Source organism: Antechinus flavipes, chromosome 3 (genome assembly GCF_016432865.1).
Source record: "Antechinus flavipes isolate AdamAnt ecotype Samford, QLD, Australia chromosome 3, AdamAnt_v2, whole genome shotgun sequence".
In the NCBI taxonomy this organism is placed as follows: Eukaryota; Metazoa; Chordata; class Mammalia; order Dasyuromorphia; family Dasyuridae; genus Antechinus; species Antechinus flavipes.
The window spans coordinates 562,012,582-562,030,178 of NC_067400.1; the positions used below are offsets into that span (position 1 = coordinate 562,012,582).

The 17,597-nt window shown below is 39.3% G+C and overlaps 1 protein-coding gene across 3 annotated transcripts in view; it reads right to left on the minus strand.

Moving 5' to 3' along the window:
* Window positions 1–17,597, minus strand: part of OSCP1 (organic solute carrier partner 1) — a 40,622-nt gene that overhangs the window by 10,482 nt on the left and 12,543 nt on the right. For all 3 annotated transcript variants that reach the window (XM_051987707.1, XM_051987706.1, XM_051987708.1), the window contains 4 exons: window positions 12,276–12,430; window positions 2,956–3,123; window positions 2,190–2,270; window positions 659–762 (listed from right to left, as the gene is read on the minus strand). In XM_051987707.1, the coding sequence (XP_051843667.1) occupies window positions 659–762; window positions 2,190–2,270; window positions 2,956–3,123; window positions 12,276–12,430 (508 nt within the window). The remainder of the gene's footprint in view (window positions 1–658; window positions 763–2,189; window positions 2,271–2,955; window positions 3,124–12,275; window positions 12,431–17,597) is intronic.

Sequence of the window (17,597 nt, forward strand, 5' to 3'; positions counted from 1 at the left end):
AAGAATTACATCATCTCTGATAAATGGCCATTAAGCTCAGCATAAATATATCCAATGATGGGGAACCCACCAACCTACTTCATTTTTGGATATCTCTAATTAAGAGAAAGTTATTTCTTATATTTACTTAAAATCTGCCTCCCCATAACTGCTATCTACCAATTCAAATTTTTTTCTTTATTTCCACTGAACAAGTTTAATATATTTTTCACATAAAGAGCCTGATCATAGTTATCATGTTTCCTCTAAAATTTCTTTTCCAGACTAAACTTGACTAGTTTGTTGAGAGGTCATTCTTGCCATACTCTTGCCGTACTAATCACTCTCTTCTGGGTTGCTTTCCATGGATGGCTGATCATTGTTTTTGTGGAACACAATACTCTGGGAGGTAATCTGGCTATCACAGAGCTGTGTAAATAACTTTCCCTGCTTTGGATACTGAATCGCTATTAATGGAACCTGAGATTGCATTAATTTTGTGGGGTTTTTTGGGGAGGAGGGAATTAGATAGCTACATCATATTGTTGACATATTAAACTCTTAGTTACTAGGATGCTCCTATGATATCACATGATGAGTCTTCTGTTCTATATTCATGAAGTTAATTGTTTAAAATGTATTAAGAACCTCTGTCAAATCATTATTGCTGAGAATTCACCTGATGAGTCCAGGAACTTTGGTTCCCCATGGAACAGGCCCAGATATTGGCAACACAAAACGGCCATTTGAATTCTGGACTTTATCCTTTAGAAATATAGATACCTAGGAAAAATATAATAGTGTTATCATTTTTAGTATCAAGCAAAGTGAGTACAATCTAGAAATCAAATATATACAGATTATTTCTGAGACTGGTAAATATGCTAGAATTTGGGGGTGTTACAGTCATCAGAGTAAGGAGGAATAAAGCAATAAGGAGAAAGGCTCCAAGCATAAATGAATTAGGTGGGAAATCTTGTTTTATATCCTTCACAAATGAAAATTCTTAATGCCAATTCTTATCCCATTGGGATTCCATTGGAATCCCATTGGAAGTTGGATTTATCATGGACTAAAAGCTGTTAAGAAACTTCTAAACAAATTAGTCAAATTAGCTATTTAAATTTATTTATGTATAGTGAATAAATCTGTTTCTAATATCATCTATTACTAAATTTTTCTATGGCATGTCTAAAAGGAGGTTTTGCAGTGTGGCTTCTTCAGACTTTTAAAATTGGCTTTATAAATGAAACGCAACATTCTCATATTAGGTAGTCTTATAGAGTGGCTTGACTTTCCATTGTAAATCATCATGATCTATTAAGCCCCTACTATGTAGTATTAGAGAAGATCCAAGCAAAGAATGATCACTGTGGGCTGGACTGGTAGGATGCATGGAGAAGGTTTGATTTGAGAAGTTGGGCTTTAAGGATGGGTAGGGCTTTGATAATTGACAAGGAGCCATGGGAATGGTATAAAGAGGAATGAGAATGTGAGCACTGAGTTATCAAAACTAGGGGTCTGGAGGAATGGATTTCTGTAGGAGGATGGGAGAAAGACTGGAAATGTAGCTATTAAAAATGCTACTTGTGTTAGTTTCTGTCAGAAATCAAGTATATTAAAAGCCACTTGTGTTTTTTAATTTAACTACAGAATTTATATTTTGCAAACAGAATTTCACTTGTAGGAAGAATGATTAAATAGGTGATTTCTGGAGATTATCGCATATTCTCCTACAAATAGAGGCAGAACTATCTTTTTATTTAATTAAAACAAGTGATATATTTGTCCCTAGAAGATTGATAGTATTTTTTTTAAACAGGAATCAAGGATTCGGATAAAATTATACTGATAAGATGATGCTGTAGGACCTACAGACCTGTATTATCTTAATGCTCTTATTATTGTTGTTGCTATTAAGAACTACTCACATTTCTAGGAAACTTTACAATTTGAAAAATTTTTTGTCCTTAGCAAAACATTGTGAGATGGATAGTGCAAATGTCTGTTTTACAGATGAGGAAACTGAGGCTCAGAGTGCTGTTAAGTGCAGCTCTGGGTCTGAAATCCTCTTTCTCCAAAGGGCAGAGTTCTGTTCCTGATCTTGCCCTCCCCAGACCATTTTGGACTCTGTTGCCTCTCAGGGTGTGTCTGATACCAGTTCCATTTTAAGGCTCCTTAATTCTGTAAGAGACTGTTTGTACACTTACCCGGATGTGCATGTCCTGAAAGAAAAGCAGCAGAGTTTGTCTGATGAGCTGGAACTCACCAGCAGGAAGACAACCATACACCTGCCCAAAAGAGAGAAAGCATGGCCTATGACCTCTATGGGAAGAGGCAGATATGGGTACAATGAATGGAACAGGAGGGCAAAGTAGAGCAGCAGCAGACACAACAGCTGGGCCACCCCAGGGAAAACAGCATGAAGAAAATGACCAGAGAGTTCTTTAACATTTTTTTATGGTACTTTATAGCTCTTTATTTCTCCCCCCAAAAGCTCCCGAGGACATACCCCAGAATTTAATAAAAATCATAGAGTTCTAGTTCCAAGGGAGACATCTTCATCTTCCTAAACCTCTCCTCACTCTCTCCATTCCCTTGTTTACAGAAGAGAAAAAGTTTAATGGGAAGAGAGGTGCACCTGACCCTGGGAACCACTTAGTAGAACATTCACTGGAGAAGACCACTGGATGGGGATGTGGCAGGGGAGATCCTGGTCATGGGGTTGGATGAGACACCACTCTGAGATCTGATACACTGCAGGATTCTAGGAACTCTCTTAAAACACTGGCTGCTCTTTGTGGTTATTGAAAAAGGGAAAAGGACTGAAGCTAATGCCTACAATATTCTTTTCAGATAATTCAGAATTTTGTTAGGAGACATGTAGGCCTCCATGGCCATGGAATTTATTTTAATTACTGAAATGTCAAAGAATGTTAGCACAATTGAGGGTTTATTGATTGATAAAATCCTTACTTCAATTATGTGCCGAAAGGTCTCATCCACTTGATTCATGATATCTGGGGAGTCACGGACAAAATTCTTGATGGCATCTAAGTGGTTGAAAGTTATCAGCAATATATCTTTGGGTCGGGGACACATTAAGACTTGATATTTGAAAGCCATGGTCATCAAGTCGAAGAGCTGAAAACCCACAATAAACACAAAAATAAATGAATAAAGTTATAGTGACTGATCAATCAATGTGATATGATATTGTACTATTAATATTTTTGTGGTGATTGATTTCAATCACATCAGAGTCTTTTTTTATTAAAGCTTTTTATTTTCAACATTAGCATAGCCTTGTGTTCCAAAATTTCCCCTTCCCCTCTCCCCTAAATGGCAAGCAATCTAATATATGTTATACATGTTAAAAAATATGTTAAATCCAATGTGTGTAAACATATTTATACAATTATTTTGCTGCACAAGAAAAAAATCAAATCAAAAAGGAAAGAAAATGAACAAGAAAACAAAATGTAAGTAAACAATAAAAAGAGGGAGAATGTTATGTTGTGATCCACACACAGTCCCCACAGTCCTCTCTCTAGGTATAGATAGCTCTCTTCATCACAAGATCATTGAAACTGGCATCAATCATCTCATTGTTGGAAAGAGTCACATCCATCAGAATTAGAATTGATCATTGTATAATATTGTTGTTGCCAAGACCTCCTGATTCTATTCACTTCACTCAGCATCAGTTTATGTAAATCTCCAGGTCTCTCAAAAAATGTCCTACTACATTAGACTCTTTATGACCCCATTTGGGGTTCTCCTGGCAAAGATTCTCTTTCTGGAATTTTCTTCTCTAGCTCATTTTACATGTGAGGAAACTGAAGCAAATAGGATGAAGTGACTTGCTCAGAGTCACATAACTAGTACATATCTGAGACTGAATTTGAACTCAGGACTCATTGTGCTGACTCCAAGTCCGGTGCTCTATCCCATGTGCTCCCGAATATTATTCCTTCATTAAAATCCCCTGTTGTTTCACTGTGACATGGAAGCGACCCTGGATTTTTTCCAGTGAGAAAAGCTTCATGTACAGCTCAATTTGGAAATGTCCTCTGCAACCATGAAGACCATTTCCAAATGCATGGAGAGAATGCCTACAATAATAAAATCAAACATTTACTGGGTTCATTCTTTATCTTCATTTTTTCCCTCTAGACCTTGGGAATGGACCTGGACAGATAGTAGGACTGACAGAGTCAAACACAAATTCCAAGTAAGTGCCTCATTCTCCACCTTCTTAAGCTGGCACCATTTAAGTTTACTCTGGGGACTTAAACCTCCGAAACAAACTTCCTGCCATTCCCCCACTCCCAGATCCCTGGTATTTGGAGTAGAAACATTCTATTCCATATCACAGGACAATGGATTGTAGAAACTCCAACTAATGGTTAATTCTCAGGTCTATGGCCAGCTCCTATTATCCCAGAGATTCAGTGTCACTGCCTCCTGGGACATTCTCTGGCTTCCTATCTCCACTCAGCTCAATGTTATCATTTCCAAAGTACTTCTCTATCTCCTGTTTCCATGACACCCTCTAAAATTAAATTGAATTAAAATTTCAATTAGCAAACTTCCTTTTATCTCTGATCTCTTCTTTTTTCCACTCTTTCCATCATCTTATGTTCACCAACACCTTGAGCCCTCTGGAAGACCATATTCCTGAGCATCTTCTTTAGGGAAAGCTAATCCTCAGGGAACTCAATATGAGTTAACTATGCTGGGGCAGTTAAAAAAGCTAATAAAACCCCAGCTGTCTGGCCATAGGCAAGACTGGCAGGTGTCAGTTGGGGATAGTTCCACTGTCGTTTGACTGAGGCAAGGCCATGTGTATGGTGCTTTGTTCAGCTCTGAGCCCCTCATTTTAAGCATAACAATAATTAATGATGACACAACAGGTGGTAGTTATGTAGCACTTCTATGTACATTTTATCATTCAATGGTTGGTCGTTGGCCTGCCTTCTTGAACATCATTCTGTTAGAGTCGAGTTACAGTGGATCAGACCGTGGCTGACCAGAGCACTCCGAGCTCAGAACGCTCTGCTGCACGTCAGACACAGATAGTTCTTATGAACATGTGGAGTGGGCTCTCTACCTTTGCACATCTCATGTTTCTTCTGCGCTAATTCAGTTCTGCTTTGTTCATAGAGCACTGCCCCTTCTCTGATGGGGGCACCCCATGCTAGGCAGTCTGTACCAGTCTCTCCCATGTCATACAGTCAATTCTCAAGTCCTTAAGAGAGACCTTGAGGGTGTCCTTGTATCATATTTTCTGACCATCTTGTAAGCTCTTGCCCTGTATGAATTCTCCATAAAATAATCTTTTTGATAGGCGTACATTTGGCATTTGAACAGTGTGGCCAGCCCAATGGAGCTGTACTCTTTGCAGCAGTATTTGAATGTTTGGCAGTTTAGTTTGAGAAAGGACTCCAGTGTCTGGGATCTTATCCTGCCAGGGGATCTTCAGAATCTTCCTAAGACAATTCAAATGGAAGCATTTCCTGGTATGGCATCCAGTTATACTGCCCAGCTATCACAGGAAAATGATTGTGTGCTCAATGCAGCCTCTGAAGTTGAGATACAACAAACTATGGCTCAGTTCTCTGCTGCTTGTGCTAATTTTGGCCCAACCATTAACACCCAGAAAGCACCCACCACCCCCTATGGAACCACCAAGGGCAGCAGATGGAGTTCTGATGGCTGTGGATAAGCTCCCTTAGCTTTCCAGGGACGTCCACCCTGATAACGAGGCTGACACAGGCCTTGCCAGAGCCGGCTCAGGGCTTGGGAGGTTCTGAAATGAAGTGAGGGAGGGGAAGGTGTTACACTGACCCAACCTGAAGGTCTGCAGAGCTGCTGTTATCATTCAGTACAGTCTGGAAGGATCCCCATCTCATAAATAAATAAGGAAACCGGATTTCGGAGATTAGGGTTTGTGGCAGGTCACTTTCAGCTCTGCTCTTCCCTTGGCCTGCCATGTCCAACAAGAATCATGGGTATCATGAAGGCGCGAGGTCAGGCCTGCCACATGAAGAGCAGCAGAAGGAAGTGTTTGCTTTGGCTGGAAAGGAGGAGACCTTCCTGCTGGGAGAGCTCCCAGAGGGTGGGGCACTTCAGGAAGGAGCAGGCCCCGTGAGGGAAGCGGACTTTGGGTCACACTTTGGAGGGTGTTTTTCAGGAATGGGCTGGACATTCCGGACATCAAGGCAGGGGAGAGGAGGTGGCACAGCATCTGGTGCTCTCTGGGCTACTGCCAGCCATCACCATACAGCAACCTGGATTGTTTTCTCCCTGTGTCAATCAGTCAACAGGCACGATGAAACTCCTGTGGGCTGGGCCCTGGGCTGCACTATAGGGGCACATACAAAGAATGACACAATCCCAGCTCCATGGAGCTGGTGTTCATACCAGGGAGTCCGCATGTAAATATATACAGAACAATTATACAAAGGATAAATGCAAATAAGTACAAAGTCATCAAATGCAAGGCAATTTGGGCACTAGCACTTAGAAGCAACAGAAGAGGTTTCATGTGAAAGCTGACTGGAAGGAAGAAGTGTATTTTAAATCCACTTTAAAAGAGGAAAAGGAGTAGATCCAGGCATGGGGAATAGTCAGGACTAAGGCACAGAGAGAAGGAATGGAGAGAGCCAAGCACAATGGACAAGGAGAAGGCTAATCTGGTTAGATCTCAGAAAGTGGGGGAGGGAGAAATATCCCATAAGGTAGGAAAAGAAAGGGTAAGATTGTTAAGTTAAACAGGGGAATTTCTATTTTATCTTAAATGTAACAGCTGATTGAATATGGGAGTGACACCTGCCTTTTAAGAAAAACCCATTGACAGCAAGATAGGTGTGTGGGGAGAGGACTGAGGTTGGGAAAGCAATAAACAGGCTATTATAATCAAGGTGAGAGTTGATAAAGGCCCAAACTAAGGTGGTTAGTTAGCTCTATGAGTAGAGAAGGAATTTTAGATTAGAATGTTTGGGGGAAAGATGAGTTCAATTCAGACATGTTGAATCTGAGATGTCTTTGGGACAATTGATTTGAAATGTCCAACAGATAATGGTGACAGAGGGCTGAAGCTCAGGAGAGACCCTGACCTGGATATGAGTCTATGAATCTATGGTCTATGAGTCAACTGCATAGAGACAATGATTAAACAGAGAATGGTGAACTGGGGGAGTGCACAACCTGAGTTAAAATCACAGTTGTTACTTATTTCTTGAGTGAGCCTCTAGAAGTATGCTGATCCTCAATTTCTTCACCTGAAAAATGAAAAAGTTGGAACAAATGCCTCCAAAGTCCCTGCCCTATACCCCTTCTGTGATGTGGGCCAGAGTCTTGCTATTGTGATCAATTCATTCTCATTGTCCCTTTTTCTTCCTTTTTAAGAAGTTTGAGACCAGCTCACAATCATTCTCTCCAACCTAATCTATCCTCTTAGTTGGGAGCTTGAAGTCTACTCAAATATTTCAGCTCCTATGACCTATAGCTTTACTCTACACCTTGGTGACTCACAGATGTAATTGGTCCAGACTTTAGTTCATAATCACAACTGAGGCATTGCTTTAATTTTGGACAGTAACATCTCTGAGCATAGTTTCTTATCCTTCCATTTCTCCTGCCTCCTGCTAGATGTATTTTTGACCTATTTGGAATTCTTTTCCCTCTTCTCTCAATCTATCACCCCTTTTCTGATCCTTTTTTCTCCCTGGTAAGGGAGTCTTGATCTCTCTTAATTGCATTCAAGTATTTCCTATCTATTAGCTCTTTGCCTGATGCCTACAAACATGCTCAAGTCTCCCCCATTCTTAAAAAACACTTCTTTGACCTTGTTGTACCTCGATTCTCTCTTGTCTCTTACATGATACCAAAATCTCAGAACAACTCATCTATATTTGTTGCCTCCACTTCCTTTTCTGCTCCTTGCAATATTTTGATCTCACCAATTGACCAAAAATGTATTCTCTAAGGTTATCTTTGCTAAATCTGATGGTCTTTTGTCAGTCCTCATCCTTGACTGCTACAGCTCTTGGTGCTGATGAAAAGCCTCTCCTTTTTGGACAATCATCTCTTCTTTTGGCTTTTTTGTCCCTGTGTTCTCCTAGTTATTTCCTCACCTGACTGTCCTTTTTAATCTTGCTGGATTATCTATTTCCAGAATTCTTAGTATAGGTGTCCCATAGGGTTCTGTCCTTGCTCTCTTCTCTTCTTCCTTTATACCTTGATTTTGATGATCTCATTTCTTTGCATAGCTTCAAACATCACCTTTACTCAGATAGCTCCCAAATTTATTCAAGCAGAAATCTCTCAAACTCCAATCTCATATTGTCAATTGCTAGATATCTCTTTGATCCCTGTATTTCAAACTCATTTTGTCCAAAGTAAAATTCGTTCAATTGTCATCTTCTAAGCCTGTTTTTCCTCCAAACTTCTCTGTTTCTATTGGGGTTAACCACCATCCTTCCACTTACCCAGCCTCGTGATCCAAGTCATCAGTAATTTCCTTCTCTTTCTCATATTTAATTAGTTTCAGATTATATCTTCATAATATTGTCCCCTTCTCTCCATTCCCTGCCACCCTAAGTTTCTACTGTCATTACTTGTCTAGTGTGGTGGGGCTGTAATTTTCTTACCTCATTTAGCATTTATATTTATCAGTAACAATAGCTACAACAATAGATAGCTTAAAGTTTGCGAAGCACTTGAAAAATATCTCATTTTCTCCTCAAAACAACAAAAAGAGATGCATGCTTTTATTACTCCCATTTTATAGCTGAGGAAATCTTGCTGAGGGTCCTACAGCTTGTAAGGGTATGAGGCTGGATTTGAACTTAGCTCTTGCTGACTCCAAATGATGACACTATTTTAGTTGCCTCAGTGAGAGGGAAAACTCTGTAACAACTGAGAACACATCTTGAATAAATCAATCAAACCCAGAGATATGAACAAGGACTAAATATTTCTATTTAAGCAATCAACCAAAGACTTCAGTTTAAGTACAAAAATCCTTAGATAAATTGGAGTGATGTTGACAGAGTTAGCTAAAGAAACTTGGATATGTTCTTTAGGTCATCTACAAAATATTGAAATAGTTCATGCTCAGGAGATTAGAGCAATTCTAGCTAGTCTCCTGAGAAAGATTGTAAAGGCTGATTTCAGAAAAGGCTGGAGAGATTTACATGAACTGATACTGAGTGAAGGGAGCTTCTGCTCACTTTTACCAAGAGAATATTGTACATAGTAATAACAAAATTATATGATGATTAACTGTGATGGACTTAGCTCTTTTTTTTTTTTTAAAACAATGAGGTGATTCAAGGCAATTCCAATAGACTTGTGATGGAAAGTGCCATCTGCATCTAGAGAGGGAACTATGAAGACTGAATGTGGATCAAAGCACAAAAACGCTTTTTACTGTTATTTGCTTGTTTTCTCCCTCTCAAGTTTTTCCCCCTTTTCATCTTATTTTTTTCACAATACTATTAATTTTTAAAAAAATACATTAAAAATGATTGCAGGAAGTTTTCAGAAAAGTTTTAAGACTTACGTGAATTGATGTAAAGAATAAAGAAAACAATGTACACAATAACAACAATATTGCATCATGATCACTTGTGAAAGACTTACAGCTGTTCTAATCAAGACAATGATCCAAGACAATTTCAGAAGTCACAAGTGCAAAGTATTATCCGTCTTTAAAGAAAAAAACTGATAGAGACTGAATGCAGATCAAAACATACCTTTTTTCTTATTTTTTTGTTTTTTTTCTTTTTGTCTATTTTTTTTTTTACAACATGACAAAATTTGTCTTGCATGATGACACATGTATAAACTATATCAAATTGTCTTCTCAGTGAGAGAGGAGGAGCAGAAAGAAGGGAGAGAATTCAGAAATCAAAAATTTTTTATTTAAAAATATTTTATTTTTCTAAATACATGCAAAGATAGTTTTCAACATTCTCTTTTGCAAAACCTTGTGTTCCAAATTTATCTTCTCCCCCTCCCCAAGTCAGCAAACAATCTGATATAGGTTAAACCTGTGCAATTCTTCTAAACATATTTCCATATTAGGCATGCTGCTCAAGAAAAATCAGATCAAAAGGGAGAAAAAACTCACAAAACCCCCTACAAGCAAACAACAACAAAAAGGATGAAAATACTATGCTTTGATCCACATTCAGTCTTTATATTTCTCTCTTTGGATGTGGAAGGCACTTTCCATCACAAGTCTACTGGAATTGCCTTGAATCACACCTCATTGCTGAAAAGAGCCAAGTCCATCACAAGAACTCAAAATTTTAAAAGGCAAATGTTAAAAATTGTTTTACATGTAATAGTAAGAAATACAATATTAAAAAATTAAGAAGGGACAAATATGAAGTGACTGGCACAGAGTGAAATGAGCAGAATCAGGCAATTAATTTACATTACAATATGTAAATGTGACTAACACAATAGAACTCATTATTTTTCTCTCCAAATTCTTCCCTCCTCCTTTGTTTCCTATCACTATAGAGGGCAATATCATTCTCCCTGTCACCTAGGAGTAAGCCCAGATTCTTCATTATGTTTCATTCTTCATACTCAAGGTGCTCCCAAGGACTATCCATTTCACTTTTGCCACATGTCTCCTAGGTATTCCTTTATTTTCTTGGACACTGCCACACCTAGTCTGCTAGTGAATCTGCCTCCCTCAAAGTCTCATCCTGTGGTTCATCCTCCATTCAGCCACCAAAGTGATTTTGCTAAAGCACAGGTGTGACCATATCATACTTATACTTCCCGCTATCCCCAATTCCCCACTCAACAATGTCCAGTGGGTTCCCTATTGCCTCCAAGGTCAAATAAAAATTTTTTTGTTTGCTATTCATAGTCTTTTATAACCTAGTTCTCTCCTACCTTTCCAGTCTTCTTATACTTTACCCTTGAAAATGTATTCCTTATTTCCATGACACTGGCCTTCTAGCAGTTTCATGAATAAGATCCTCCCGTCTCTCACATCCAGGGATTTTTGTTCTCTCCCCGACTCTGATTATGGACCTCTCAAACTTCCTTTAATTCTCAATCAAAATCCCACTTTTGTGACAGATGGTGGTTAAGTGATTTGTCCATTGTCCAGGGTCATACAGTTAGTGAGTTGGGCTAGATTTCAACTCAATCCTTCCTGACTTCGGGTCCAATGCTCTGTCTACTGTGCTTACTAGTTGCCTCCAATGTGGAAACTCACATTGGAAGCCTTGTTATTGTATTACTTAGTACTTAATAGGCTATGTTAATTATATTAGGACATAATATACTTAAAATGAGTAGTGTTTGATGATCCCACTAGGATAAATATTTCATATTTCTACAGCCCTTTAAAGCTTACAAAGAACTTTCTGATGACTTTGTAAGATGCAGAGTGTAATATTATTAGCTCCCTGTGATATATGAAATGAAAGCTCCAAGAAGTTGGCTGCCTTTCTCATGGTCACACAGGTAGCAAATGTCAGAACTGGAATTTGAACCATGTCTCTAGATTCTTGATCCAGACACATGTCTAATGTGACCAACTTTCATAGTGCAGTGGGAGGTGAGAGCCTTTCTGTGGAAGGATGGAGAAGGTAAGTGACTGGGGACCTGAAGGAATTCAAGTACTCCCCCGACTTAAAAGTATTTTATTTTTCCCAGTTAGATGTAAAGATAGTTTTCAGCATTCACTTTTGTAAGATTTTGAGTTCCAATTTTATTTTTCTCTCTCCTTCCCTAACCTCCCTGCAGCAGAGGGTCTTCAAGTCTTTAGGAGAATTAATGAGTGACGAATGAAATAACAATGAGGCCCCAGTTGAGCTGCCACATGAAGCCCCAAAGTCCACAGCTCAAGATTTCCTTAGTGTGTGGGTAGGGGCATCTGCTACTTCCTTGAGGATGGAACCAAACATCTGGCAAGTTTGGTATCCACAGAGTCAGTCTTCAAGATTATTTAAAGTTACATAATTCAACATTTTTAAATAAAACGACTATTCCTCAAATTGAAATCCTCCAACTTGTTTTCCTGAAATGATAATTTTACTTTACTAGAGTAGTATAGTTTTGAAAAAGTTTCAATTTAAAGGTGGCTTTGAGAGTTCAGGTTTTTTGCAGTCACACACCTAATTGAAAGTCAGTAGGAATGAAAATGAATTCAGTGGGGAAAGAAGAGAAGATTATTTTGTTTAGGTTTTCAATTTAGTTTGGGGCAATAAAAAAACAAGGAAAGAACATGCAAGATAGAGAAGCCAGACCCTGCTCACCTTATCCATGCTGGCCGGGTTCAGTCTCATGATGGAGGCGTGCGCCAGGCGGTCATAGACTGTTCTCAAGGCCTTCTTGGAATAGAGTTCCTGGGGCTTGAACAGCTCCTCCAAAAACTTCTTATTGAACATGGTTGAGATGAGATCGTTCATGACTGTAAAGATAAAGCAGAGCCCAGCTGAGGGATGGGCAGGAGGAGACTCTTCAGAAGCACCCAAAAGGGGCGGGCCTGGCAGGGCACAGGCCCGGCCGCACTGCCCTTTCTTTGAAATGCTACCTGCTAGGAGAGGAATGGTGCAGTAGAAAACAGCGCACAGAGAAGGAAAGTTCTGCAGTGGACAGAGTGCCAGCCCCGGAAGGAGGACAACCTCAGTTCAAATCTGACCTCGGACACTCACTAGCTGTGTGACCCCGGGCAAGTCCCTTCACTCTTCTGCCTCAGTTTCCTCATCTGTAAAACTGGCAAACTTCTCCAGTGTCTTTGCCAAGGAAACCCCAAATGGAGTCACAGAGTTAGAATGATTAAAACAGTTGAACAACCATGACAATGAGGGAGGTATTTCTTTTTCTTCCTTAAAAAAAAAAAAGTCCCTACTAAAAGATCTTATTTCTTTAACAACAAAGGTTTATTAAGAGTCTCCAAGATGCAAGGCCCTATGGTAGGCATGAAGAACGAATATAAGGATAAAAATAATAGTCAGGATTCCCTAGGAGCTGCATTCTTCTGGAGCAGGAGGAGGAGTACATTTTCACAGACAAGAACCACACCCAAGTGGGATGTGATAGAGCTGAGGAAGAATTCAGGGAAAATGCTTCAAGGAAACTGTAAGCAGGAGAGAACATCCCTGGTAGCCAGGCTGAGTCTTGCAAGTAGGAGGTATTTAACCAATTGTGGTTGAATTGAGAGGAAGACAAGGATTACAAAAGGCAGCAATGAAGAGGGAGGAGAGGGGCTGGGCCAGCCTGCCCAAACTCATGGAGGTGGGAGACCAGCTATGTTCAAAGGATAATCCAGTGCAGTGGGAAGGTAGTGAAAGGGACAGTATGAAATCAGGCTGGAAGGGAAGCCAGCCTGAGAAGGGCCTTAAACACCACAATCAAGAGTTTACAGTTTATCCTTTAGGCAACAGAGAGCCACTGAGGGCATGGGAGTTGGGAAGCTACTTTTAGCAGCTGTGTGAAGAATGACTTGGAGGGGCAAGGAGACCAGGAGAAGCCTATTATCATAGTCCAGAGAAGAGGGGCCTGGTCTAAACGAGAGCAGTGAAAGTGTGAGTAGACAGAAAGAATGGACATGAAAGATGCAATAAAAATAAGACCAACAGAATTTTGGCAACTGGATATGGGAAGAGGGAAGAGTTGTAGATGACTCAACCAAGGTCACATGGAGGAATGAATAGCATTAAAAAAACAGGATAGTTTGGAGGATGAATTACTATTCCAAAATGAAAGAAAGCTTATATGGCAGCTATCTTCTTCTCCATAGTGGGTGCTAAGTTGTAGAGCATTGCTCAGTTTTTCAGAACAGAGTTAAGAAATATTTATAATAATGAATATATGTCTATATCTATAAGTAATAATAAAGCCACAAGACATCCTAAAATATTTTCTAATGTTTTATTTTCTTGAATTTTTGGAAGGACCATGGTTAGAATATGAGGTTTTAATTTTGACTTTTCTACAATCCACAAAATAATGGTATAGTGATCTTTATCATTTCATAACTTATTGAATTTTGAATTCTATTTTAGCAACCATATTATTCACTTGAAAATAATCAATATCAAATCAATATAGTTTATTCATTCCTCATGTCTCACAAATTAGATTTAGACTCTTAGAACAGTAAAGGCTCTGAAAGATAATTTGATATAGTCCCTTCATTTTATAGATGAGGAAACTGAGGCTGAAAGACTTGCCTCGAATCACATAGTAAAATACTTATTGGTCACAGCCTTAGTTCTTTTCCTACTACATAGTTATCTTTCAAAAAATTTCTTTTGTTTTATCTTTTTGGCTTTAGTTTTAGACCTACATTTTACCTTAATGGATTAAAAAATTAGCAACATCAAATTTATTACCTTTAAGAAAACTCACACAATTTTCTTATTTTAAAACACACATCTATTATTTCCTTCATATTGTAACCATTCTTAAAGAATGAAAAAAAAAACCCAAACAAGTGGTTGCTTTGAAGCTAATAACTCAAATTTAACAATTTAAGGTCTAGAAAATGCTTCCCTCATAAGAGGCCAGTGAAGTATATATTGTAAATGTGATTATCTTCATTTTAGAAATGAAGTTTAGAGAGGTTAAGTGACTTACCCATCATTATACAAATACCAGTAATCTTAAAAAAGAAGAGTTCTCTCCTCAGCGATAATAGTGATTAGGGCAGAGTGGGAAGTAGTAAGAATCCACCCTACAAAGTAGCATTGTCATCCTGTGAGTCTGGAAAAACTTAAAAATAGCTACTAGTTAGCTTTGGAATACTTTCATTTCTCTGAAGCCCTTGAACACCCTGCAGGGATCCAGGGAAAAGAGATTAGGGCCAAAGGAAGCAATTCTGAAAGAGAGCTAGGCTCCCATACTGGCAAAGTCAAATCCTTCCTTCTGAAAGGAGGTAAGAATACAAGAAGAGGTGACTCCCTGGAGATGAGATGTCCCTTGATGTTTTAGTTTTGGGGTCTGGTGATATTCCCATTGCCACCATCTTCTCTTAGCCCTTCAATAAATGCTCCTCCCGGGATTGTCATAATAGTCTCATAATTTGTCTCCTATATCTCCTCATTCTAAATTGTTACAGCTCTGACAAAGTAACTTTCTTCCATATGCATATACCTGATCATGACACTTTTCTGCCCAAAACTGCTTGGCACAACATGTAAGGTCTTCTGGAATCTACTCCCTTTCTAGCCCTATCTCACATCACTAACTCGTCATTCTCCAATCAAACTAAGCTACTTGTCCTTCCCTGAACAACTTGATGCTTTTACCCATGCCATTCCCTCTTCTTGGAACACTTTCATCTTGCTCTTAGTTGAAATTCTTATCTATTTTTCAAGCTTGGTTTTTAATGTTACCTCCTCTAGAAAACATCTCCTGGTCCTCCCAATGAGAAGTGATCTTTCCTTCTTCCAAACTCGTTACAACACTGCTCCTTTCTTATGCATTTATGGGTTCTTTTTTTTTGCATGATACTTATTAGAATGAAGGTTCCATGAAGATAGGGAGCCTGTCTTTTATCATTGTTCTATATTTCTCTTGTCTATAGTGTCCTCCAAAGCCTAGGCTTAGTAAACAGCTGTTTCACTAAAGAATATTTCATTTTAGGTACACAAAAATCACCATGTTTTTAAGCAGTCCATTTCATGACAAAGACCATATGCCACAAACATAATATTTGTACTAAATAATAGTCTGACACTCACATAGGAGATTGTATGATCAAAACACATTACTGGTATCTATAAAACCATGATATTGGGGAGTACCAGATGCTGTATTCTACTGGTCAATAAGCATTACTAAACAATGCTAGGTATACAAAGACAGGCAAAAACAAGACCATATCCTCAAGCATCTTACATTCTAATGGTGAAGACAACATGCAAACCACCATGTACATACAGTGTGAAGGAACAAAGCGTTTATTAAATACTGACTATGCAAAGCACTGTGTTAAGAGCTGAGGATACAAACAGAAAGGTAAGACAGTCCTTCCCCTTAAGGAGCTCACATTCCAATGGGGGAGACAGCACAAACAGAAGAGTTCAACTGCATGTCAAATAGAGAAGGACCTTAATGTACAGTGACAAAGCAGATGGTAATGCTGCTTCTTTGATTTCATTTGTATTGATCCTATTTTCTTTGTTTTTGATGCTGAGCCACTGGATGGTTCCAAGGATTTGGGTGGCAAGAATGGTCCTTTCTAGGTCTTCAGCAGCTTTGGCTGCAGCTCCTGCAGGAGCTGTTGTCAGGCTGCATCTACTCAGGGCTAGCCTTTGGGGATGATGGTTGAGGGCATTGGGCCAAAAGCCCTGCTATTCCCGGGAGAAGTGCAGCAGAAGTACGTCTAAGTCTTCTGCTCCTCAGAAGTAACCCAGGCCATTATCCTTGCTCTGCCTAAATTCTTTTCACAATCCTGACTCCTTGGTGAACCAGTTCACCTCTACACTATCCTTGACCCTTCACTTTGATCGCCTTTCTCCTATGTCCAACCATGTCCAATTAAACTAGGACAAACTTCATTCACAGATTATTCTCACTATCAATCTCCTTCATTCCTCATCATACAATCCTGAATGGAACTGGAAGAAATTAGAAAACAGTGCAAACTGGATCCACTTTTAATCACTTAATCTCAACCATGCTTTCACCATAGCAAAGTAAGCCATCTAATTCCATACAAAGCAGGTGCTTTAACCAGGTTCTCTCCTTTGGCCTCCTATGGTACTCTCTCCCCCTACTCTTGATGCTGACAATATTGCCTCATACTTTACTGAAACATTTGAAGCCATTTGCCAAGAGCCCCCTCTTCCTCTTACTTTTCTTATATTCCTCTAATGTGTTCTCCCCATGATGTCCCCCTTCATTCCAGTATCTGACTCTACTTGTCCAGATTAATGCTTCTCCTTGGACCCTTGGTCCTACCACTCCAGCAGATTGCCTCCAGTCTTTGACCTCTCCCTACCATTGGCATTTTCTCTAAAATGCCCAAGGCTTCACCAGCTTGGTAAAACCCCCACTAGTTCCTACAAGTCCCAACAGTTGCCATCACAGATCCTCCCTTCTCACCTAAACTTGTCAAAGTCACCTACAATTGGTGTTCCCATTTTTCTCATTTTCTCCTAAACCCTCTGCAATATGGCTTCTGACCTTGTTCAATTGTAACTGCTCTCTCCAGAGTTACCAATTATCTCAATTATGGAGACTGTTGGTTCCTACTTGATCTCCATCCTTCTTGATCTTCTCCTGTGTACTTTCTCTTCATTAGGTTTCTGCCACTCTTTTCTAGTTGTCCCATCAGTCCTTAGTTTCTTTTACTGGATCTTTGTCCATGTCATGACCACTAACTGTGGGTGTCTTTTCAGGCTCTGCCCCAACTTGTCTCTTCTTTTTATATTATCAGATTTATCAGTTCCCACAGGTTTAGTGATCTGTACAACTGGGTCTCATATCTATTTGTCTAGCCCAGACTCCTGAGCTCTAGTCCCATTATCACCATTGCTAGAGATTCCAAACTGTGAGAGTCTCACAGACAGGAATTTCAAACTCAGAATGCCCAAAACAGAACTCATTAACTTTCTCTGCAAACCCTC